This window comes from Adiantum capillus-veneris, chromosome 7 (assembly GCF_014529385.1).
Source record: "Adiantum capillus-veneris isolate H3 chromosome 7, ASM1452938v2, whole genome shotgun sequence".
Taxonomy (NCBI): domain Eukaryota; kingdom Viridiplantae; phylum Streptophyta; class Polypodiopsida; order Polypodiales; family Pteridaceae; genus Adiantum; species Adiantum capillus-veneris.
The window spans coordinates 44,134,633-44,161,934 of record NC_140937.1 but is presented as its reverse complement, the minus strand read 5'-3'; the positions used below and the strand labels follow the sequence as shown (position 1 = coordinate 44,161,934).

At 45.1% G+C, this 27,302-nt stretch overlaps 1 protein-coding gene across 1 annotated transcript in view; it reads right to left on the bottom strand.

Moving 5' to 3' along the window:
- LOC147453763 (O-fucosyltransferase family protein) overlaps positions 1-27,302 on the bottom strand; it is an 87,565-nt gene that overhangs the window by 5,173 nt on the left and 55,090 nt on the right. Inside the window, exons 3-4 of the mRNA XM_086515854.1 lie at positions 9,456-9,526; positions 9,284-9,372 (exon numbers count right to left, since the gene is read on the bottom strand). Of these exons, the coding sequence (XP_086371980.1) occupies positions 9,284-9,372; positions 9,456-9,526 (160 nt within the window). The remainder of the gene's footprint in view (positions 1-9,283; positions 9,373-9,455; positions 9,527-27,302) is intronic.

Below are 27,302 nucleotides of genomic sequence, written 5' to 3'. Positions count from 1 at the left end.
AAATCTAGGACCATGATTCCTGGCAACGTATTTAGCAATCGCACCTAGATCCACACCGGACCTCAACGATATCGGATTAACTAATTATTATTATCGCGATCATGTCCAGAGATTCTCAAGACCGAAATGCTACAGTCATTTTGTCTTTCAATCTACACTCAAACACAATCACATGAGTCAGTACTCAAAAATCACATTCATTTCCGGGAGTTGTCAACAGAGCAGCGAGCTGAGTACTGCAAGGAGGGGAAGGTTACGGTTGTGGAGAACAAGGGCATGTATTGACCCGTTGTCCCAACAAGACACCCAAAGGACAACTAGAGGACAAGAAGGGATGTACGGGAGGAGCCTCCAAATGTTGTTGACTGCGGAAGTAGCAACTAGATGTCCCCACCAATTGCCGACACTCCATGCAAAACCTGTCATTTAAAGGATATCGACAATTCTTCTATCGATTATCAAGAATATCGGCCATAAAAGATTGCAAACATGTCCCACAACTGATACTCACAAGCTCACCAAAGGGCATAGGAGTGACCAAATCTCTAGGGCCACACTACTATCGGTGAAGAGAGAACATGGAGATAGGAATAGTACACACTCCAACAAAAACTCCTCGAACTGTTGTCATTGTCGGCTAAGCATCTAGCACCACATGCTCCACCGCTAGGCCTCATCCATTGAAGTCGGATGATCATACAAGAAGTGGTACTAGAGATAGAGGAATCCCCCTCTGCTTGTCAACGCCAACCCCAACACATGCACCTTGTTTGTTGCATACCAAATGAACAAGAGTCAACTGAAGCCAGAACTGAAACACATCCTTGGATGGAAAAGAAAAAATCAAATAACATCCTCTATTGCTAGGAGGAATGAAATCCCCCTCTGCCATCCATAATTCACAACCTGGTACAAAGTGCAATTGGATCAACATCCTACCTCTCTTTCAACACGGGCCCAAACTCCACATCTGCTTGTACAAAACCAGGCTGGAAATCTAGATCAGCCTACATAAAGTCCTCTAATAGATAGCTCCGTTGACAACTCCAAGATAAATGTGCAATTGCAAAAGGGACAGCAAATCAGCCAATCCATCTCCTAAACGAAAACACAGCCATAGGAACCTGCTCCAGACGTGTTAAAGAGGATCCCACTTCTGTCCAAACACTTCTCTCTGAGGAAGAAAGACACAAGAAACATTGGCTTCCCCTCTGAATCCAAAAGCCGCATGCTTGCTCCCCTTGCGGGAAGGAATGGCAACACAACTAAATTCAGCACTGCTCCACATTTCTGAATTCTCCGCAGGATTCCCCTCGCTGAAGAGAGGTCAAGGTAAACAAGGGTAAAACACGGGGAAGTCATACACGACATTCCATAGCCTCCACATACCCAAATCAGCCCCAAATTGGAGAAAAACCAAGGAAAACACACCAAGCTTCTTCTCTCTCTATCAAGTCCAATATGGTACCAGATCAGCCTACTAAGCACCCAAGGCGATCAAGACACCAAGGCTCTAATACCATGTCAAAATAGGCAACGGAAGAAGAGAGATCACTAAGGTAGAAAGGACAGGACATCTGAGGGGAGAGAGAGAGAGAGAGAGAGAGAGAGAGAGAGAGAGATCAGAGTGAATCGGGAACATACATTGTTACGTCCCCAGACATCAGGATGGGCACCTACAATATGTCCGGCCAGTGTGAACTTGGCTGTTTAGTAATGAAGTCCTATAAATAGGACATGAGCCTCATTTTTGAGACATCTGGTGTGATCACCACACTTGGACTCTGGTGGTATGGAACACCGGCCCTTGTGGTAGAGGTAAGCCCGCTTGGCTGCATGCTCCTAGGCTCAAGGGTGAGCCCGTATTGGCTATATGGCTAGGAGGTGAGCCTGATGTCCACTCACTACGTGTGTCTACGTGTGAGTTTGGCTTGTATCATGTCATGTGTGCAGGAAGGATTCGGTGAGGGACTAGCATTGGTATTAGAGCCCCTTCCTGCTCATATGCACGACATGGCAATGTGCACAAAACCACTAGAGCTCATGGAGCCGTGATGGCCCAGCCTGACAAGTTCTCCCACCTCTCGTATAGGGTGGTATGGGACACTACTAGCGTGAGAGGAGGACAACAGAGGCACATGCTAGCCGGTGGTAGAAATTTTGCGAGTTCTCTTTTCGTCTCTCGTGGATTCTCGTGTGTGGAATGTTGATTGTTGGAGGCTGACATGGCTCGGCCTGACATGTTCTCCCACCTCTCGTATAGGGTGGTATGGGACACTACTAGCGTGAGAGGAGGACAAGAGGGGCACATGCTAGCCGGTGGTAGAAATTTTGCGAGTTCTCTTTTCGCCTCTCGTGAATTCTCGTGTGTGGAATGTTGATTGTTGGAGGCTGACATGGCTCGGCCTGACATGTTCTCCCACCTCTCATATAGGGTTGTATGGGACGCTGCTAGCGTGAGAGGAGGACAAGGAGGGCACATGCTAGCCGGTGGTGGGAATTTTGTGAGTTCTCTTTTCGTCTCTCGTGGATTCTCGTGTGTGGAATGTTGATTGTTGGAGGCAGTCACATGGCCGCTTGGTGTGTCTTAGGTTGCTCAGTAAGCTAGTGTGCTTGATGGTGTCCTCGAGAGCTGCCACCCTTGGTAGACACACTTTGATGAGAACAATATGCTTTTAACAGTTTTGCAGAGAAAGAAAGAGAGAGGCCTTATCCATCACGCTCTTTTGCACAAATAAATGGCTGTGAGGTGATGCCTCACGTGTGTAGAGGTGGGTCGGCTGGAGGGCTATTACGCACATGCACCCGCGTGCCATGACTGGTACACTCCACAGCTTGCACGGGGTCTGGTGGACAACTACTTGCGCACTCGAATGGCGGCTACGCACGGGCGGTGCTTGGGCATTAAGGCGATATACCTTTGGGCGGTGCTTACGCACCTGCATTCGCATGCAATTCGGGCGAGGCAGCAAACTTAGGGCGGCGTTTTTTTTTTCATGCTGCCCACACCTTACGCTGCTCGCTACCTCATTTCATTTTTTATGTTTGTTGGCACTGCCTGCTTGCAGGGAGTGATATAGAGGTGGTGCCTATGAAATGTTGTACACAACTTTTAGGCTTTTTGAAGCTATTTTAAGATGCTATTTTTCAGCGTTTCTTTGGAGCCATGCTTGCAATAAAAATAGCGCAAGGAGTGCAAGATATGCTGCTCTCTCTCTCTCTCTCTCCGTCGCTCTCGGTCTTGGGCAATTCTCTCTCTCTCTCTCTCTCTCTCTCTCTCTCTCTCTCTCTCTCTCTCTCTCTCTCTCTCTCTCTCTCTCTCTCTCATTAGGCAGTGCCGCCGTCGGCGAGTTAGTGACGGCCTTGTTATTTTTTACCCTCACAAAGGCCGCCCAACTTTTTAAGTGACTAAACCTATTTTAATATGTTTGAAACGGCCTCTTTTAACTTATTCATTCACTTAAAGAGCCACCTGCTTAAGAAACCTGACACCCACCCCTTCGGTGAATAAAATCACCCATAATCTCGTGGGAAACTTCCCCGCTTGACCCGCTTATTTCTCTAGGGCGACTCGATCTCCATGACCACCTGTTTAAGTGTGCCGGCGGTGTTATCTTGCTTATTTACTTAAGTATCTTGGGCGTCTTCCCCAAGCAATCCTCCTCTACATATTCCCATATTTCATTACTCACCTATGCGCCATGGCATCACACAACGCTTCTCCGCACGAGAATGGCGTCGCTGGCACACATCAACCCATGGAGGAGGTGTCTCTTTCTCCTCCCGATTCCACACACACGCAAGGGCTTCGTCCCGAGGGTTCTTCTCTCCCGTCATCTGCCTCCGATGCATCTCTCGTCATTATATTGAAACAGCAGTTAGCAAAGATGCAGAAGCAACTCGTGGAGTTACGTACCAAGTAGGTCCAAGTGGATAAGATCAAGTGTTTCAAGAAGCTATTCAAGTTGAAAATGGGCAAGAAGACCCTCGACACCTACTCATAGGAATTCAAGGACTTCGTCCATAAAACAAAAGCCTTGGAAGACCTGCAGGTCATATTGCAGATGCTTTATGTGTTTGGGTTACCGCCGGCTTATCAGAATGAGATAATGCAGAATCTTGTTACTTCGCTAGAGGACAACTATAAGTTGCCAAGAACTATGATATACTTTGGTGGCTTTTGGAGGTGGCCTGACGGACGGGGAAACTCCTTGTCGTGGTCCCTCCACGCCAAAGTACAAGCATTCAAATGCTTCGACAGCCATAGGTCAGTCATCGGACGCTCCATAGAAGAAATCGAAGAATGACGGAAAATCAAAAACAGCTCGTATGGAGGATCAGAAAAAGAACCGTTGTTTTGACTGCCATCAGACCAACCACTTCCGCGGTGACAAGGCGTGTCCTAAGCAAAAGAGGAAGCCATCTACCTCTGCGCTGGCGACTACTTCGGTAAACGTCGTCGACAATCTACGTACTTTGTCTTTTTCTAATTCAGAGATTTTTCACGTAAATGCACGTAGCTGCCCGGGTTGTCGCGTTAATAAGGCTGTATTTGGCCCGCAAGATCTCATCCGCGTTGAAGGAGGGATCAATGGCCATGCTATGACGGTCTTATTCGACAACGGCTCTACTCATAATTTTATTCCTCCTTGTGTGGTACAAGATCTTAAGCTTCGGACCGTTTCTGTAGACCATTCATATTTGATCCGATATGCGGAAGGTTAGAGCTTAGATTAGGGGATGAGCTCGTACCGCAAGTTGACCTCCACATTCAACACTATCATGAAGTCATCACACTTCTGTATTAGCATGTTCTTGATGGGGTCTATCATTTGGTCGAGGGTTTTCTATCCTTCGAGATCATCAATTCTGATGCAAATCCTACTTGGATTCCATTTTGATTGAATTTGTTGATGGGTTCCATCAAATTTATCTATGGCACCGTCTCGTGGACCCCACTTTGATCACAAGATAGAGCTTTTACCTGGTATCCATCCCGTCTCTCGGCAACTTTATTGATATAGCCCGAAAGAGGAGGACGAGATAGCTAGGCAATTGCAGTTCTATCTTGTGAAGCGGTTAATTGAGCCTAGTAACTCTCAGTGGGGTGCTCATGTTCTTCTCTCCAAAAAGAAGAACCAAGGAATGCGCTTTTGCCTAGATTACAAGGGTCTCAATAAATTCACTGTCAAGAACAAGTATCCGTTACCCCTGTATGGATGACCTCATGGATCGACTCTCGGGTGCACGGTATATCACCAAGATTGATCTACGGTTCGGATACCATTAGATATGGATACATCCACGCGATGTCCTGAAAACTAGGTTCTGTAAATAGTATGGACATTATCAGATTTTGGTCTAACCTTTTGGATTAACCAACGCTCTCGCAACTTTCCAGCAGACGATGAATGATTTATTTCGGTCGTATTTGGGAAAGTGGGTTGTCGTGTTCCTCGACGATATCCTTATTTATAATCGGAAACATTTGCATCACCTTCGTCTTGTCTTATGTATTTTAAGACGAGAGAAGTTGTATGCAAAACAATCCAAGTGCGAATTCTTTCACATGGAGCTGTTATATCTCGGTCATGTCATCTTGGTAAATGGCATCTGAATCGATCCTGCAAAGGTACGAGTGGCCTATTTTAACAAGCACAAGACACGTGGGTGGACCAATGAGCTCGATCGATGTTTTTCAAACATTAAAGCGACTCGTTACTATTGCACCGACATTGCAGATAGTGGATCCGAACAAACCATTTGTGGTGGAAACGGATGCCAACGATTATGCAATCCTATCCTATATCAGGATGAGCGGCCTGTAGCTTTTGAGAGCCATAAGCTCACGGATGTGCTGATACGATATTTCACACAGAAGAAGGAATTGTTGGCGATCATTCATGCCTTGAAAGTTTGGCGCCATTAGCTCTTTGGTGCCCGGTTTGTGGTATGGACAGACCAACATTCTTTTGAAATATCTCTGTAATCAACCCGACCTTCGTAGTCGAAAGAAAGACAAGGTGGGCCGAATTCATGAAGGAGTTCGACTTCGAGATACGCTACCGTAAGGGTGCTACCAATATGGTAGTCGACGCCCTTAGTAGAATTCCGAAGGTCAATACTCTTTCGTTTATTGAAATTTCGATTGGCCTCTATCTTTCTCTCAAAGAGCGTTGCCAAAACGATCGTCACTTTGGTGCAATCTAGCAACGAGTCCAAGAAGAAATACATAGCCCGGAAATGACGGTCTGGACGCCTCTGAGCTGGCTACGGAGAGAAAGGTAGCAGAGAAGTATTCCATTCGTAATGGATTACTTTTCAAGAAGGCAAAGTGCGTGTGCCTGTTGATGAGGATATCCTCAAGCAGATTTTGTTCGAGTGTCATGATGCACCTAGTGCAGGACACCCTGGCATACACCGTACTTTGGCCTTGGTTGCCCGGTATATTTATTGGTTGCACATGAAAGATTTTGTTGAAAAGCATGTGCGGGAATGCGCGCAATGTCAGCTCAACAAAGCTGAACGACAAAAACACGCTGGGTCATTACATCCTTTGCGAATTCCGGATAGCAAGTGGACCAGCATTTCTATGGATTTTGTAGTTGGATTACCCCGAACCAACCGTGGGCACGATGCCATTTGGGTCGTCGTCGATCGACTCACGAAAATGGTGCAATTTATCCCCACACATTCTATCGTAAAGAGCCATGAGTTGGCTCAACTTTTTGTGGAACACTTTACAAACTATATGGTTTGCCTGATGAAATTGTTAGTGATCACAAACAATTTTTGGCAAATGGCCTTCCAGAAATTGGAGACCCGTCTGTGCATGTCGTCCTCAGATCATCGTGAAACTAATGGACAGACCGAACGCACGAATCAAACTATGGAGCACATGCGAGCATATGTCTCCCACGTCAATCTGATTGAAAACGCCATCTCCCACAGATTGAGTTTGCTTATAACAGTACAAACCACTCAACTATTGGCTATAGCCCGTTCTAGCTTATGTACGGTTATGAGCTGAAACCACCAATTGCCACCGGATTCAAGGGGATCAAAATGCGGTCGGAAGCCGGTTTCTTACATGATATGCAAAAAAGGCTTCAGATCGCGAAAGAGAGAATAAAGAAGGCACACAACAACCACACATCTCCTATGGTATTCTTGTAGACTTTCCAAAAAAAGATACGTTTTTTACATACCTAATAACTCAAACCATTCAGTACTACGTACCTTGCATACCGAGCACACATCAGGTAAGAAGATGGTTACATTGTGCATAAGTACTGCTAAAAATCCATGCTCCGACAGATTTAAATAGAGAAATCCCGTATCATCTGGATATTATCCCCTAGTATCTACAGATGTTGTTTTCTTTTGATCCACTACCCTAATATGGTGACGCGTTCACATTGTGTTGTAATTCAATGGATATCACAAAATAAATGCTTATCCGGAAGGTACTTGCATAAGCCACCTAGGATGAAGGATCTTGTACCTCCTCACTCGTGGTACTCTGGACTCCTTGGTCATAACATAGAGCCGCCTGTGGTTACTGTTGCCTCCCCGTTGGCCAGTACTAAGGTAAGAAGATGGTTAGTTTCTGCATAAATACTGCTAAATCCATGCTCAGAATAGAAAAATCCCGAATCATATCGGAAAATATTATCCCTGATATCTACAGCTGTTGTTTTCTTTTGATCCACCCCCCTAATATGGTGATGGGTTCACATTGTGTTGTATTTTTAATGGATATCAGTAAATAAATGCTTATCCAGAAGCTACTTGCATAATTCACGCTTGTAGGAGGATGAAGGATCGTGTACCTCCTCAGTTGTGGTACTCTGAACTGATTGGTCATAACATAGGTGACGTGTTGGTTTTGGGCCATTAGGATCAATTTGGGCACCTGGGAACAAAGGTAGGAAACCTAGGAACTGTATGCTAGCTTGGATACATCATCTCATTGAGCAGGCTGAAGAATAGGCTTCTTTTGGTTGAATAATTATTGCTTTGGGCTCTTGACTAATCTGTAGATCTCACCATTGGTCTTTAACTGGTTTTGTAAGGCATGTTGGAGTACTTGATCACAAACAGGCATGTGATAGAGCCTTGGTTGAAATTTGGATTGTGATAGTGATGTTGGTTCTGTTCATTTGAGATTTTCTGAATAAAGTATGTGATCTTAGTTTGGAAAGTATACCATTGGAATCCTATAGACCTAAGCACAAGTGGGGTGTTGGATTGATGCGTGTATCAAGCTTGGCCATAAAAATGGGAAACTACTTGTTGTTTGCTCCTGAACAAGGTTGACTTTTGGGACTAAGCTGCAGACTTAGAAGTCCTGATGTAGGTACTGAAAATTTCTTAGTAGATGCCTAGGATGTAATGAATCAGTTGATTCTCTAATAATGATTGGCTAAAGAAACAGTATGGGACCATGGCCATTGAGGACAGCCATCACCGAGTGGTGACTTGGTATGACAGTACAAGACTGAGCAGAGAACAGCTGACATGGAGCAGAACCCAGTCACACAGTCAGAGTGCAGCAGCCCAGAAACGTGCCACACTTCATGGGACTGTACGGATATGGCATGGCATAGCACATGCTGACATGGCACATGTACTTGACTGCTAATGTGGCAGCATATGGATAGGGCTGATGTGGAACTTGTTACGTTGGAGTCTGCTTTTTCAGCAGCAATTATGAAAGCAAATGACTTTTTGCTGCTTTTGGGCACAAGATTTATATGCTTTTAGCACCCTTGTAAAACTAACAAGCGATATACTTAACTTCCTACCCCTCTGTCTGATCTCCTTGTTTAACGAACGATCTTTTGTATCACCAAAGAATGGCAAGTCTTATAGGATTGGTGGAGTCCTAAATGGCAGCAAATAAACGAAGATTGGCAGTGCATCATGGTTGGCAACAACAAGAATGGATATGAAAGCCCCTGGCCAAAATTGACTTGACATACACAGGCTTTTAGAGTTAGTCAAATAGTGATGTTCACAACTTCAAGCCCACTTCAAGTTCATGTGTGCGCTCACATAAAAGACTCATTCCTCAATGTCACAAATGGGAAGGAAGCAGAGGCCTCAGCACAAAGGAACAACGAGGAAAAAAGGAAAGAAAAATTCTGATGTTCCAATCTTAGCAATAAGATGATGCTGCTGCCCTGGTTTATCGATCAAAATTTATTGCTTTTCATGCTACTGGTTTACAATGAGGCATAACAAAAGCAAGCCTTCATCAAATTATACATACAGAACTTACCTTGTGTCGTTCCAATACATTGCAGCATCAAAATGAGGAATCAATAGAGACGCATTTAGCAATCTAGCAATGCCCACACCATCACAGAGCTGCAGGAAACAATTGACATTCACACAAAGAGAATCCTGCAATGCATATGCCTCAATGTAGATCACCAATTAGCAAACCTTACATCTCTACGCATCTGGTTTAACCCTCCCATGCATTCTACTTTGATATATCCAGTCGGTTCTGGTGACAAATCTGCAGTGCAGTTGAATTTAATCTCTCTCTCTCTCTCTCTCTCTCTCTCTCTCTCTCTCTCTCTCTCTCTCTCTCTCTCTCTCTCTCTCTAAGCTATGCCCTGCTACTAGTACTTTCTTTACTACGGAAATGGTGGAAAAAGCCATTGATAAGATGAAGACAAGAAGAGCATATGATCATGAGGGTCTAGTAGCAGAACATCTGACCCATGCAAGGGATCTACTTTCAGAAGTCCTTGCTCGTCTGTTTAATCGGGTCATGTGTGAAGGATTACCTGAATCTTGGAAATTATCTACTATCGTACCTATTTTCAAGTCAGGGGATCCTATGATACCCGGAAACTACCGTACCATTATGGTGGGACACACATTGACCCGACTGTACGCATCCATTCTGGAACAAAAATTGAGTAGATGGGCAGAGAATGAGGGCATAAGGGCAACAGGACAAGCTGGATTCAGGAGGGGTTATTCCACTTTAGATCATATTCTTACGCTCAGAACCATTATTGAGGAAGGAAGAGCAAGCGGGAGAAGGATGTATTGTTGCTTTGTGGATTTTCGGAAAGCTTTTGATACAGTACCAAGGGCCAGATTGATGCGTAGAATGCAAGAGTTAGGGGTCCCCAAAGAGATTATCTGGGGGATCATGGCCTTATACGGGTCAGTAACTGGCTATGTACGTACTCCAGAAGGGGACTCCGACATTGTTCATTCCACCGTTGGAGTAAAGCAAGGATGCCCACTGTCCCCTACTTTATTTGGTATGTATATAGATGAGGTATCAGATTACATTGATAGAGAGGGTGAAAGAGGGGCTCAACTTGCAGGGTCATGGATCCCTTTGTTGTTATATGCAGATGATATTGTATTGATAGCAGAATCACCAGATGGAATGCAGAGGCAGTTAGATGCATTACATAAATTCGCGGAGGACAGCGGACTGCCGGTAAATTTGAGTAAAACAAAAGTTATGGTGTCTAACACCACACCGCAGTGGGTTAGGAGATCGGCACCTACATTTGCATATGGCCAGGATACAGTAGAGTACACAGATGCACACATACCTTGGTGCGGTATTTACAGGACCGAAGTTTACTCTTAAGAAAGCAGCGGATGCTAGATTGTCCAGAGCCTCTGCGGCCTTGGGAGGGTTGGAGAGGATGTGTTCACAAGTGCAGTTTCAGGAACCACGAACAAAACTTTGGCTCTTTGATACTGTGGTGGCTTCGGCTATGCTTTATGGGGTCCAGATTTGGGGACCATCTGTGGATCAGGATAATTGGAAGTCAATGGAGAGACCTTTGGTATCTATGATTTCCCGAATGATTAGAGCCAAGGCCTCCGTACCACACACGATCACCTGAGTGGAACTAGCTGCCCCTCCGATAGAAATTGAAGCTCTTACCAGATCAGTGTCCTTTATACATAGTTTGTGGGATACAAATAATTGCCGATATACTAGACTGGCCCTCCAATCCTCTCGACAATTAGCAATGAAAGGGGATACATCATGCTGGTATGCGCGACTGTCCTCGTGGTTTCAGAGAGACAGGTTCAATATGGAAAGATTACCCCCCTTCCAATACTCTCTTGAGGCTCCATCACTGGAAATTACACGAACGGAGATTAATAAAATCATCCGTCAGGATCTTATACAGTTGGATACTAAGAGGACATGGGTAGACCCTACACAAGAATTGGGCACGAAGATGGCCGACTACAAAGAAAACTTCCTACAGCTATCTGAAGATGGATTTGTGATTCGCCCGAGCTACATGGATACCCACCTGTCTCATGGTTTGAGATGTGCTATTGGTCAGATTCGTACATCCTCACACCAGCTGGAAATTGAATTTGGCAGATTTAGGGGAATCCCACCTGAGAGCAGAATTTGCAAGTTATGGGGAATGGAGCTGGAGACAATATTACACTACTTATGCCATTGCACCGTATACTATGAGATACGTGGGCGTTTCCATTGCCTATTCAAAGAAGGCTTTGGACCTCTAGATAGAGTCATGCAATAGCAAGATCAAAGGTGCTTAGGCCTGTACCTACTGGAACTACACCGGCACAGGGATAATCTAATGAGAAGACAAAGAGCACTACAGCCTCAGAGGCAGATCACAGATTTCTTCGGATCGAGAGAAGCAGGAATGGAAGGAGAAGCAAGAGGCCAGCAGCGAGCACAAAGGAGTACCCACATTCATACCAAAGGCACCCTCATGGACAAGGCGATTGAGCTTAGGAAATCGAGACGACCACGACCGAGATGCAGAAGCACACTTCACCGGAGGAGACTACAACAAAGGATTAGAAGCATTTTAGCCAGACACCCAGAATGCTCCTAAGAAGTTTATCTAATACTTTGTATTTAGTTTTTTCGCATTTATTTTCACACTCACACTTTTCAGACATTGTAAGAGATTCACCACTTTTGTATCAGTTTGGTCTCATAGGTCACTCTGGCCTTTTTGAAGACGTTAATATAACATTTCATTTCATTTCACTCTCTCTCTCTCTCTCTCTCTCTCTCTCTCTCTCTCTCTCTCTTCTACGCGAGACATCCTACACAAGCTGGTCCCTGATCTCCTACACGCTGGTCTCATACGCGAGCTGCACACCCTCTCCCCCCGCCTGCTGTGACAGCGCACCCAGCCCCTGCGCATTCTCCTGCAGCTGCTGCTGCACTAAGAGAAGAAGCGAGGCCAGCAGAGGGGCAGAAATGGGTGGCCGGCTAGTGTAATGGCACGTGCTAGAGCCGGGCAACTCAGACACGACAAACAGCCGTTAGCGGCAGCAAGGGAGGACGTGGACGTGGGCGTGCACTAGGGGACGAAGCAAAGGCAGCAGAGGGATGCGAGCCTGTGTGTAGGCTAGGGTTGGTTGCAAGCTCCTCTACGCGTAGAAAGACTTTCTACGCGTAGAAGGTCCTGTCCTACGTGCGCCCCACATTTGTGTCTCGGGTTCGATGGATTCGCCTACCGAAGGGGAAGGGCCGGGTGTAGACAACTACACCACCCCCAAGAAAACAACAGCTACATTTAAACGGAGAAACAGAGACATTGTACTATCACCAGGATCCTTACGAGTTGGGAAAACCTCCAGGATACATGATGAGCTAATGATGGAGAAGGTCCAAGTGATGCTCAAATCAGAGCTAAACTATATGAGGGATGACATCAGGAAGGAAATGCACGCGAGCGCTGAGAGCTACAGGAACTCCATGTATGGAGACATCATGAGAGAACTAAGGAGAGAGATCCGGGGGTTACAGAATGAGGAAAATCAAATCTTGAAAACAGAATTGCGAAACCTAATCAAGGCCGAAGTAAATGTAACAGAATGCGTTATGCAAAAGAAACTCGATGAGGCAGTAGTAAGTTTTGAAGCATGGAGAACAAATATGGAAAAGCACATGGGGGAAAAAGATGCAATAATCGAGGAGCTAAAAGGAGAACTTGCAGCTTGCAAATCTGCAACTAAGGAGAAGGGAGAAGACCAACCTTCGGTGCTGAAGGAGCTCGAGGACATGAAGGATCAGATGAAAGCTCTACGGGAAGGAGATAACAGAAATCGAAAACGGCATCTTCATGGGCGGAACGTCTTTTTAAGACACAAGAAAAGGTTGATGAAGCAAAGAAATGGATTGAGGACGCGAAGAAAGGGAAGGCCCAGATGCCCGAGACCACACCTACCTCCACCATTATTAATATGACCATTGAGGAAGAGCAGAAAAGGAGGAATCGGGCCTTGCATGTGCGGGTCACAGGAGTCAAAGACAAAGAGAATGTAGATGAAGAAGTGAAGGAACTGCTACAACGCATGGGCATCACAGAGCCTACTCACACAAGTGCATGGAGAGTGGGCAAGAAAGGAATCGATGAGAAGGGAAACGTAAAGGATAGGGCACTTATTCTCCGTTTCCCGAATATAGAAATAAGGAAAAAATTTCTAAAGAAGAGGCCAACTCTTAAGAAAACCGGTATTTTCCTGGGAGATGACCTTACATTGGCACAAGTGGCACACATGCAAGAGTTGATGCCAGAGATCAGGGCAGCAAGAGAAAAGGGGAAAATCGCCTTTTATAGAGGAGGGAAAGTAGTGGTTCTGGAAAAGCGCTCATCATGACGGTGCGAGACCTATGGGGCGACGCTCCGCATAGCGGCGTGGAATTGTAATGGATCATATAGGCTAGATGTAGGTGCCTTTGAAGACAGCTTTAGGGACAGAGACATAGTTTTCTACTCAGAGACACACCAGATACCGGGACAGCTTATGCCACATGTGAAGGGTTATTTATGGGAAACAGCTGGTCGACCAGACAAGAGATCTCTACGAGTTAGCCGGGGTTCAGGAGGAGTAGCATTCTTATTTAAAGAGGAGCTGAAACCACTACTACAGATTATCAGGAAAGATAAGCAAGCAAGGTATATGTGGGTGAGAATGAGAGCCGAGACAGGTAGATTTCTATATATCGCTATATGCTACTTCCCTCCAAGTACATCAGTCTACTCCTCACCTAAAGGAGAGTCCCCTTTCTCCATATTGAATAATGACATATGGGAGTTCTCTAGAGATGGAGACATCGTTCTCTTAGGAGACTTTAATGCCAGAACGGCCAACTCTCAAGCAGTATTCTATGATACTTCTGAGGAAATGCTCAGAGAAGTGGATCTATCACAGAGGGGGCTCACTAGAAACTCAAAGGATAAAGAACACACTGAATATGGGAGACATCTCATGGAGATGGCAACTATACATGGTTTGGCCATACTTAATGGTCTACAGAATTTCCCTTTATCTGGGGGATTCACATGCTTCCTGCACAGGCATGGGGCCAGTACAGTGGATTATGTCATGACTTCACCAAGCTTTATTTCTAGTATCGAGGACTTTAACGTGGGACCCAAACTGGTTGGGATTGCACTGGATCATGCTCTCTTGACCCTATCAATCTCCTTCCAATACAATGCCTCTCAAGCACAAAGGAAGAAGACACACACAAGATATACCTTCACACCAGAGACTGATTCAGTCTATGTGGAAAAGATCTATAATAGGATGTGGGCAGCCGAGCCAGTATATACTGTAGAGGAGATTACTTCTCAGTTAACAGAGATACTACATGGAGCAGCACAAGAGGCATACCCACATACTCAACTTGATCAGAAGAGAGGATCTGGGAACATGCCTCAAAACAGTTGGTATGACGAGGAATGCAGAGAGACGAGAACCCAGGTCCAGAAAGAGCTTACACTTGGGATCATCACATAGAAGCAGTCTCGGATTGCTCTTCGGCGTATAGTACGTCGCAAGAAACGGGGATTCTTAGCCAAACTCGAGAAGGATTTATATCAGCTCTTCTTGAGTCAGGACTCACATGAGGCCTTGCGTTTATTTCACGAGCACTCACCGCCTTCGACGATTACTTCTCTTGAGATTTGGGGTCAATATGTAACATCATTATATATGGTATCTGGACAGCCTCCATTACCAGATCCGCTAGAGCCATGCCCTGCTACTAGTACTTTCTTTACTACGGAAATGGTAAAAAAAGCCATTGACAAGATGAAGACAAGAAGAGCATATGATCATGATGGTTTAGCAGCAGAACATCTGATCCATGCCAGGGATCTACTTTCAGAAGTCCTTGCTCATCTGTTTAATCGGGTCATGTGTGAAGGATTACCTGAATCCTGGAAATTATCTACTATCGTACCTATTTTCAAATCAGGGGATCCTATGATACCCGGGAACTACCGTACCATTATGGTAGGTCACACATTGACCCAACTGTACGCATCCATTCTTGAACAAAAATTGAGTAGATGGGCAGAGAATGAGGGCATAAGGGCAACGGGACAAGCTGGATTCAAGAGGGGTTATTCCACTTTAGATCATATTCTTACGCTCAGAGCCATTATTGAGGAAGGAAGAGCAAGCGGGAGAAGGATGTATTGTTGCTTTGTGGATTTTCGGAAAGCTTTTGATACAGTACCAAGGGCCAGATTGATGCGCAGGATGCAAGAGTTAGGGGTCCCCAAAGAGATTATTTGGGGGATCATGGCCTTATACGGGTCAGTAACTGGTTATGTACGTACTCCAGAAGGGGATTCCGACATTGTTCATTCCACCGTTGGAGTAAAGCAGGGATGCCCACTGTCCCCTACTTTATTTGGTATGTACATAGATGAGGTATCAGATTACATTGATAGAGAGGGTGACAGACGTGCTCAACTTGCAGGGTCATGGATCCCTTTGTTGTTGTATGCAGATGATATTGTATTGATAGCAGAATCACCAGATGGAATGCAAAGGCAGCTAGATGCATTACATAAATTCGCGGAGGACAGTGGACTGTCGGTAAACTTGGGTAAAACCAAAATTATGGTGTTTAACACCACACCGCAGTGGGTTAGGAGATCGGCACCTACATTTGCATATGGCCAGGATACAGTAGAGTACACACATGCATACACATACCTTGGTGTGCTATTTGCAGGACCAAAGTTTACTCTTAAGAAAGCAGCGGATGCTAGATTGTCCAGAGCCTCTGCGGCCTTGGGAGGGTTGTGTTCACAAGTTCAGTTTTAGGAACCACGAACAAAACTTTGGCTCTTTGATACTGTGGTGGCTTCGGCTATGCTTTATGGGGTCCAGATTTGGGGACCATCTGTGGATCAGGATAATTGGAAGTCAATGAAGAGACCTTCGGTATCTATGATTTCCCGAATGATTAGAGCCAAGGCCTCCGTACCACACGCGATCACCTGAGTGGAACTAGCTGCCCCTCCGATAGAAATTGAAGCTCTTACCAGATCAGTGTCCTTTATACATAGTTTGTGGGATACAAATAATTTCCGATATACTAGACTGGCCCTCGAATCCTCTCGACAATTAGCAATGAAAGGGGATACATCATGCTGGTATGCGCGATTGTCCTCGTGGTTTCAGAGACACGGGTTCAATATGGAAAGATTACCCCCCTTCCAATACTCTCTTGAGGCTCCATCACTGGAAATTACACGAACGGAGATTAATAAAATCATCCGTCAGGATCTTATACAGTTGGATACTAAGAGGACATGGGTAGACCCTACACAAGAATTGGGCACGAAGATGGCCGACTACAAAGAAAACTTCCTACAGCTATCTGAAGATGGATTTGTGATTCGCCCGAGCTACATGGATACCCACCTGTCTCATGGTTTGAGATGTGCTATTGGTCAGATTCGTACATCCTCACACCAGCTGGAAATTGAATTTGGCAGATTTAGGGGAATCCCACCTGAGAGCAGAATTTGCAAGTTATGCGGAATGGAGCCGGAGACAGAATTACACTACATATGCCATTGCACCGTATACTATGAGATACGTGGGCATTTCCATTGCCTATTTAAAGAAGGCTTTGGACCTCTAGATAGAGTCATGCAATACCAAGATCAAAGATGCTTAGGCTTGTACCTACTGGAACTACATCGGCACAGGGATAATCTAATGAGAAGACAAAGTGCACTACAGCCTCAGAGGCAGATCACAGATTTCTTCGGATCGAGAGAAGCAGGAGTGGAAGGAGAAGCAAGAGGCCAGCAGCCAGCACAAAGGAGTACCCACATTCATACCATAGGCAACCTCATTGACAGGGCGATTGAGCTTAGGAAATCGAGACGACCACGACCGAGATGCAGAAGCACACTTCACCGGAGGAGACTACAACAAAGGATTAGAAGCATTCTAGCTAGACACCCAGAATGCTCCTAAGAAGTTTATTTAATACTTTGTATTTAGTTTTTCACATTTATTTTCACACTTTCACACTTTTCACACTTAGTACTTTAGTACTAAGGTACCAAGACATTGTAACAGATTCACCACTTTTGTATCAGTTTGGTCTCATAGGTCATTCTGGCCTTTTGAAGACATTAATATAACATTTCATTTCTCTCTCTCTCTCTCTCTCTCTCTCTCTCTCTCTCTCTCTCTCTCTCAGAAAGATGTTAATTTCTATTACTCGAAAATGTAAGTGGTATGGTGAATAGACCAATGTGGCATTCATCATTGTGTGAGCACCATAGCAACAAAGAGCGAGTAGATCAGATAAGAGTGTACTCAATACAATGAATCGAAACTTGCTTGATCGATTAGAATAAGAGAGACAGAACATGCTTAGCATAGTAGCCTTATGTAGGCTCAAGATGGAAGATGAAAATAAACATGAGAGGGGTATGGACAATATATGGTAAAGGGCAAGCAGCATGTCGCTATAATGTGTAGCATGTGTGCACAGCATGAGAAGCATGTGTTAGGGAGCTCTATGTAGGAGGTTGTATCTATGCATGCTAGTATGCTTGGCTTTAGGGATTGGTCACATATAGTGTAAGCTAAAGGCTTATCCCAACATACACCCCCATAGGCTGAAGTTTACACTCGAAGCATGGATGCTAATCATGGAATGGTATCTACATACTGCTCATAAGATGAATCTAATGCAAGAGGGTAGGTCTTACCACCAAAGTTTGGGTTTGGGGCAATGTCTAAACCCATTGCAATACATCCTCATAGTACACAATGTTGATCCCCTTCTTCTTCTACAGCATGTACTTTGCCCTTGGAATCTTGAGAATTCATTTGGTTCTTAGCATTATCTTTAAAGAAACACCTGTTAGGTGCATGTCCCTTCTTGTTGCAATGAGGGCACACCTTAATGTGGAAGCAATCTTGTGATTTATGGTTGCTTTTGCCACAATGTGAGCAACCTTTACCTTTTACAACCATTGCACTAATTTAAGACCTTGTGTAAGAGCCAAGCCTTTTCTCTTCCTCTAAAAATGAATTGATTACATCTTCAAGTGCAGGGATGGGATCTTCTCCTTCGAGCACCGTTACAATGTTATCAAGCTACTTGGTAGGGATTTAGGCAGGATGGTTATTTTATCCTCGTCTCGAACTTGTACCTCGTCATAAACAAGTTGAGCTAAGATACTCAACCTTTACCTTTTACAACCATTGCACTAATTTAAGACCTTGTGTAAGAGCCAAGCCTTTTCTCTTCCTCTAAAAATGAATTGATTACATCTTCAAGTGCAGGGATGACATCTTCTTCTTCGAGCACCGTTACAATGCTATCAAGCTACTTGGTAGGGCTTTAGGCAGGATGGTTATTTTATCCTTGTCTCGAACTTGTACCTCGTCATAAACAAGTTGAGTTGAGATACTCTTAAGTTTGTTGACGAGACTAGAAACATGTCACGTGCACATCTAACCCTATGTGCATGTGGACAAGCTAACTTCTACTTCTAGGGTTTAGGATAGCCTAGGCAGTGTTCTAGCACCTTTGTGAGCTTGTATGCAGGACCTACATGTCCAGGCACTTTAGACTAGTTGCATATGTCAAAGGTGGCAACGGAAGATGCAATGAAGACAAGAACTGGCTTCTGATCTGGTGCACCTTGACTCCGATCTAGAACACCTTCAATGCCACATACATGAACAAGGCACTTGTGGAGAAGAGAGATCACTGAAGTAGAAAGAGACAGGACATCTGAGAATGTGAGAGAGAGAGATCTGGGAAAGCCTCTCCGTGTTGATAACAAGCTGCTCATACAAGCGACCAAGGATGGTCCGGCGACATGCCCAATGGATAGACCCGAGGTACACACAATTGCGACTGCTACCGACACTGCCAATTGCTCTTGCACATGAGACCATTGACACGGTCTCCACATGGGCTGCCCTAGCCCCCTAACAGAGTGAGGCTCTGGCGGGATCCCTCCTAGCAAGAAAGCTGATCTAGAGGAAGATGAAACGGGATCAAGGGTGACCTATGATGTGGCTGCCCCCTAGAGAACATGGATCTCCTCCTCCTATATGCCTGCACCAAGATGGAGGTGTTGTGCATCTGCAAGATCATGGCACCTCCTAGAATATGCCCTGAGAGAGTAAAATGCAAGGGTGATCCCCTACTGCCCATCACATCTGCCGATGTCTTGCCCTCATGCGGGTGACCACAACTGATGGGATGCAAAAACGCTGGGAGGGGCTGCTGAAAATGCTAGTAGGAATGCCCTCCCACTGCCCATCTGATCACCCTAGGGCTGCCCCCAAGGGACGTCACTGCACCTCGGGCTTGTGCACACTATATTTCCCAAGGGGCCCCTGCCCACACATATATTCCTCCAGAAGGGCTGGTCGGTCACATCTATGGCTCTCCCCACAACAGAGAAAAGGGAAAATAGGGGAGAGAAATCACAAGAGGCCCTATGGGCTATAGGGAAAATACCGGCAAGGCTGGGAAAAATACTCCCAGCTTGCAGGAGCCTAATGGCCATGGAACCAAGCATAAAACCCAAGGCTAAACATGGCTAAACACAACCCCACATGAGAAAACAACCTCACACTGGCCGGGCACAGCCACAAAACAGCCCTCGCTCTCTAACACCTGTCCATGGTAGAAAATGGAACCGCTGACTCGATGAATCGAGAGAGATGCCTGAACTCTAACAGCATATCCTCTGATTGCACATGAGCATAGCTAGTGTCTGCTAGGTGTAGCCATTGGGTAGTGTTCCCATAGTCTAGCATCGTACCAAGCCTAGGTAGTTTACTGCATATGAAGCACCTCTTATAGAAGTGACATATTAACTTAACAAAAGTCTTGGCGATGATTTAGAGCCCTGGTCGACCCAAGCCTTTCATCCCTATATGTGACCCTAAGGGTCACCAGGCATAAGTCAGTACCCTTCAGATGGCATTTTCCTATCATCAGCACCTTCAAGCACCTACCGTTTCTTCATCAAGCATTCAGCCAAGCGTTTTCAGCATGCAGTACCACATCAGTTCCGCAGGACTAAATCAGCCCGAGCATTAGCAGTTTCCAGCATCCTCAGACACTAGATCAGCCAGAGTTTTTCCATTGCATATTTTCAGCCCCAAAACAGTCAGCGTTTTCAGTTTTTCAGCCCATGGTCATCCTCGCCATCAGTACCCTCGACATCGACCATAGTAGATCGGCCCATAGCCTCGTCGCCAGTAGCAGATCCCATCAATTCCACTAGCGTTTTTGCATTTCAACCCTTAGCCTTGCAGAACCAAGCACACACAACAAGATCCCATCAACATCTCAACATCTAGGACCATTGTATCAGCATTTGTGCAATCTAAAACAAATCTCTCTAGCGATAGAGAGGGAGCCCTTGGAAGGGGGTTTGAACCCCATCCGGTGTTACTCTTCTTGTAAGGTGCAGCGGAAGTGAATGTTGAACTTTGCTCAAGATAAGTGCTCCGAACTGTGCTGCTCAAGGGTTTCTTTTACTTACAGAAGGGAGAGCCTTCCGTTCCTTTAGTGAATGAGTGCAAATGATCACAAACAAAGTGAATAGACACTGTGAATGAAGGTGCTGAGACTGAGAGATAGAGAGAGAAGAGAATACGACACCAAGAAGTTGTCAAACCCTCCTCCGAAGGCCCCACTCTCTATGGCGAGAGCGGTCTACTTATGATTGCACAAATCTCTACAATGCTTGGACTTGCCGACGATGTTGACGACGATGAGGACGACGACGAGATGGGTTGAAATCTGAAAATGCTAAGGGGCTGAAATCTGCAAATCTTTATCTGCTGAATTCTGGCTCTATGTCGGTGACAATCTCGATGGCGACGATGCGACGACAACGCGCTGGAAACGCAGATGCTGAAATCTGCGTTTTCCGGGCTGAAACTGCAAACTTCGAGGGATCTGACCGTGCGGCAAGGATCTGCTGCGGGAAGGTGAGATCTACGAGGTTTGGGGGTTCTATTGCGGAAACTGACTGCTGAAAACTGAAAATGCTGAGTCTAGGAGCAGATTGGACGATTTTGTTGTGGGCTTCCCAAAGAAATTTGAGACTATTGTCTCGAAAGGAAGTCCGAGTCTATACAACAGTTAATGGGACATACGAAGCGGGGATTTGCTATACATTCGGGTACATTGACTCACCCATCAGATGAACCTCAACAAGTCATAGCAAAAACAATCGAGAAGAGATAGACGACCTTCTCTCACAGAAGACCAAAGAGATGAATATTTCAAGGCAGGAAAGTGTTTTGAATGTGGAGAACAAGGACATATCGCTACACGGTGCCCCAAAAGGGCACAAGAATCAGGATGACTGGCAAATTGAAAGAACAACAGAACGAGGCGATACTTGTTCCAGAAAAGGTTTTTGAATTAGCATTATTTTGATTTATGAATTTATGAAACAAAGATGATTTTAAAGTTTGAATAAAATTAATGTTTTATGAAAGAATCTGTTAATTCTGGAAAAAGAGAATGAGATGGAGCAGTGACAGCTCCTGAATGAACCTAATAACGAATCATGAATCACGACTGATTCAATGGATTGAATGACTGGACCACTCTGTTCAGTACGAACTTAGTGATAAATTGGGATCCCCGGAAATGATTCTCGCACACGACAGTGCTTGAGGCGAATGACTACTTGCACACAACAGTGCTTGAGTCGGGAAAAATAAAAAATTTAAAAAATCTCTATAGACATGATCGCAATATGGGATTAGTTAATTCGACATCTATGAAGTCTGGAATGGATTTAGATATGGTTACTAAATACATTGCTGGCAGTCATGGTCTGAGATTAGGAATGAATGTTTCTGTGATTGATTGTCATGTGATGTCCTATGACTGTCGTCTTTGTGCAAGTGCTAGATGTGTCGTGTCTAGCGCGTCGGTACTAACAGTCACTGTCTACTAAGACAATTTATGGCCTCTGTCTTTTTTTCAAGCGTAATCGAGGGCGATTACAATTCTTTCAAGAGGGGGGTATGTCACAAATTGATGACGTGGAAAAACTGCTTGGAAATTGCGCTGACAGACTGATGACGTCGCAAATTGTAAGGACTGACCGGAATTCGCGCTGACTGGCTGATGACGTGGTGGCTGTACGGACGCCCACAATTCGTGCTGAGATGCTGACGTGGCAGCTGTAGGGAATTCCGTAATTTGCGCTGGCTGCTTTTTGCCAGTGTTTTTAGGACTAGTTACTCTTCAAACTTATTTGCTTTTATGTTTGAAGCTTCTGGAACTTTTGCTTTTGAGTTTAACTGATTTTTGGGGCTCCGCTTTTGGCATCCCTTGTAAGAATAAAAGAGCCCTAAGGGCCTTACTTCTCAGAGCATCTGGACGCAGAGTCTAAGAGCAGATGACCCTGTAGGAGTTGTACTTTGCTCAAAGATTAACATAAAAGGAATACCGAAAGGGGCACCAGTCTTTGGGGCCAATCTCTCTGGGCACGGAACTATGCCGGGCCGTGTCGACCAAAATGAACTGTGATTTTAAAGTTGTGAAGTATTTTAAGTGATTCTCTCTCGTGTCGCGACAGAATCGGTGCCCAAGTTTGTTACAGGGGGCTGATTTTTGAACATGGTGCCACTCAGTGTGTGTGTGTGACTAGTGGGTGCAGGTGATCACAGCTTTAATGGAAAGCTTGCCTTCTCCCTTGTCTCATGCAGTGCGATGATTTGCTCTCGCGCGTCTCTCTCTCCCCTTTGCACATATGGTTATGCCCCATGAGTTGGGCTACTCAAATGACCATATACAAATCTGGGGGTTTTATGCATGTTTGCCAAAGCAAGAGCCTTCTGTACAGGAACCAGAGGTCCTGGGAATTCTTTACCTGTATCCAGCTAGATACCACCTGTTTTGGCCAAATTTTGGCAGCATAACAATCCCAAAACTTGCGCGAAACTCACTTCCACTGGCATAAACCCTCTGACTCTTGCCCAAAAAAAGGAAATTCAGTACGTTGTATTTACTGGTTTTTGCCCTGTTTTCAACCCCAAACAGTCCCCTAACTGTCCTCTGCCAATGGGGCACTATTCCCAATGGTTCTAGCATCTGTATGGCTGAAAAACAGTCAATTTACAGCGCATACACAACGCTCAAAACACACTTGTACGGTGAGGTTATGACCCTCATCGGTGCCTACTTTGGAGTAGCAATTAGCTACCCATGTTCCTACTCAAGGAGGCTCTTGCCTCAGCACAAAAGCATGAAACCACACAGCTGTACACAGTCAAATGAAGAGCCCTCTTGTGGGGCATCACATACTCCTGACGTGTCGACCTACTGAAGAACGGAGCTACCGGCCGAGGGACCTACACCCTAAGAAGAACAAGTAACAAAAGAAGTGTCACAAAGTGATGACGTGGTTGCCCGAGAGCAAAAACCCTAACCCTAATTTCTGCCAGAAACCCTAACTACTAAAACCCTAATTCTAGAAACTGTCACAAATGGGAGCGCATAACAATATAAAATACATTCGGATAAATAGACTTTATCACTTAGTACTGAAGCCAAAGGATATAGAGAGAAATAGATAGAGAGAGAGATAGAGAATGAGAAGATCGACACAGTACTGGGACCAGAAGATGGGCTGGTCCCCCCCCCCCCCATAATAGTATCTTTATTACTGAGGAGAAGTCTATACAAGCACTTGAACCGAACGTATTACCACGTTCGTTCTAGAATAAGACTTGATGGTTCCCGGAAGCCTCGGCTTCTGATTCCTAGGGCAAAACCCTATTCCAAGGAACTTCCGTTCCTCATTCCAAATCCTTGAGAACCAAGGTTCTCGCCTCTGGATCACACCTTCCAGACTCAGGGCATGGCATCCCTGCAACTCTTTTCCGACTCTGTTTCCAGAGTCCTGTTCCTGCAGAATAACTCCCCTTTCTTGGACACGAAGTCCTTTCCTTGGGAATTTCAACTTCCGGATCACATCTCGAGAGTCTACCTCTCTTCAATCCGTGGATCTGCTTCCCAAACTTGGGTACAAAACCCTTGGGCTGATCTAGCTCTAGGTCCTCAGAGAGCTTTCTCCTGCAGAGGCTCATGCCTTCCTCTGCTCCTACTCCCTCACGAAGGGGAAGTACACTTGCAATCAAATACTCAGAGATCATAACATGAAAATCGTTACCTTCAAAGTCTCAACGCTCGAAACGCAACTCGGTTCTCGAAAAAGCAATTCCCCGGAAGAGATCTCTACATAGAAAATCCTCTCTTCCAATCCTACACACAAAAGAGGTGTGTTCTCGGGTTCCTTCTCGTAAATCAGCCCCGTCTACGACGTTTATGGGCTGAAAACAGAGAAAAACAGCAGCTTGTCGCAATGGAAACACGCTCCGTAGGCACTTCTTCGCTCACTGGGTCTTGACGACATCTGGTACACTTGGGGCAGCCATGGGCATCACCGGCAACGTCTTCTTTACGGCTGAAATCTGTAGCAGCATCTCCTCCTTGCAAAGATTGGTCCTCCTTCTGAGTGAGGGCATGTGATACTTTTATAGCTCCTAGCCACAAGCACGAATAGCTGCTCGCGTAGAGATCGCAACCGTTTTTTTTTTTTTTCAGTTTTTTTTTCACCGTTCTGCCAGAAAAAGAGAGAAAACGCTGGCTGATCTGTTGCCTTATTTATCAAATGGCTGCCCACTTATTAAATGGGCGGCCGGCGTATTTTAAAAATAGTCTGAACCTGCCCAAAAACTCAATAAACCCTTATAAGTTAAAAACAATGCTTTCACAGCACTTCCCAGGCGTCCCTGGATGCAATCACATGCACAGTTGCAATGCAGACATAGACTTCCTCGCGGGAAAGCATCTGCTTTCCCGAAAAGTAATCCCGCTTTCTCAAAAAGCATCTGTTTCTCCTCAAAGTTTCCTCTGAACCCATCTTCATTCAAGTGCTTGCTTTTTCCTTGTGCACAATTCTAACACAGTTCGGAATTTCCTCCCGACTATGGATATTCCCTTTCCGATGCACCCGTCACCCACCTTGTGACGCATCAGGAATACCCATCACCTAGTCCTTTCCTACCGAACTTACGGTACAATCTCCTTCACGATGCTCTATGTCACCCATCCTATGACGCATCGGAGATGTTCGTTCCCGGATGGTCGGATACTTCTTTCCGATGCTCCCTGTCACCCATCCGATGTGACGCATCAGAAGTACCCGTTCCTGGTGGCCTTACAGATATTCCCGTTCTCAGTGCTCCCGTCATTACTTTGAATGACGCACTAGGAATACTCTGTCCTCGGATGTCTCCAGTGAGAAAAGCCCTCTCACTTAAAATTCCAATAATTCATTTAGAATTATTTTTCCTTGGTGTTCCAAGCGAGAAAACCCTCTCACTTATAAATCCAATAATTCATTTAGAATTATTTTTCTGTAAGATAAAGCCAATTTAGCAACAAACCTTAACCCTAAAACCTGCAAACCCGAATTCTGGAAACCCTAACCCTAAAACCTGCAAACCCTAATTCTAGAAACCCTAAGAAGAATAAGTAACAGAAGAAGAAGTCCTACCAACTTATGGGGACCCCGTCCGATGGGGCCCCAAGTGACATAAAGGCATTAGAAATAAAGCTAAACACGCTCAAAAGACTTTGCACATCAAAATATGATGATGTGGCATCTGTACGGACCTTCCGGAATTCGCGGCGGATTTTTAGGGAAATCCCAAAATTTTAGGAAAGTGATTTTTTGGGGTAAGCTTTTCATATTTGATGCTTTTAGGCATTGGGCCTTTAAAAATGAGCCTCGGGGCCCTCTTTGGCACTCTTCAGCGGGCAAATTGCAGAGGAGGTGCTCCCCGGCTGTTGTACTTTGCGAATCAGCAGTAAAATGAAGAAATACCGAAAGGGGCGCCAAGGTCTGGGGCCAATACTCTCTGGGGTGGAATTCCGCCACTCTGTGTCGCGTGTCGTCTCTCTTTCTCTCAGTTCAGTTGTTATTGAACAGTTGTTATTGAAGTGCTAAAAAAGTCTGTTCAGTCTGTTCTTTTCTATTGGAACGTGGTGCCCGCCTTGCGACAGTGGTATCAGAGCATCAGGTGTGTGCTTTTTTGAAAGCATACCGGTCCCACAAAAGAGCAGACAGAGCAAACCAGAGACTTATTAGCCACTCCCACCCTTCATCGCGCATCGGGTGCGCTCCCGTCTTCACCACTCATGTCTTACAGGGCATAAGCCATTAAGATCACTTGCAAAAGAAGGATCCAAGATTTGTTTGGAGTCACTGTTTTTTTTCTCATAGACAATGCCATGCAGATGTTGATGTCTACAGCTACCAAGCCGCACACTTCCAAGGACTTGGCAAGCTTTCAAGAAAATTTTTGCCCGAAGTTATATGGTTTCTGACATCTTCCTTCGGAGTGCAACTTCTGGCAAAGTGGGGTATCCTGAAAAGCTTGCCATGGAAACCCTAGCAGATTATATCTTGAAATTTCTCGACATCTCTCAGTAGATGTCTCTTCTCGAGTTGATAACCTTGGAGGTTCGGTGTGATTGCTATCTCTTGGGACTACCATCGTCGCCAAAGAAACACTGTCTGTCCAAGAGCTGATGGACCATGCTTTGCTCGGCTACGATCTTATGGAATGAACCTAACCCTAATTTTGGTGCAGGTTTAAGGATGGAAAATCAGTCGACTTTTCGAGCTCGAATGATGTCGAGATTGTTTTTTTGAGTTTGAGTTCTGTTTGATCTTGTTTGGTGATCCTGTTTGGAATTTGTTTGAAATGGATGGTATCTGTTTTGAACCTGTTTTGGTGCCCATTTGAATTGTTTGACTCTGGTTTGATACTGGTTTTGATGATTGGTGATTTTACTCCCGGATGGAGTAGTTAGAAATTATGTTTGAGAATGCTTGTTCATACTCATGGCTCGGACTCTTCTGGTTATTTGCGGGGGGAGTATTGAATGATTGAAGAGTGCT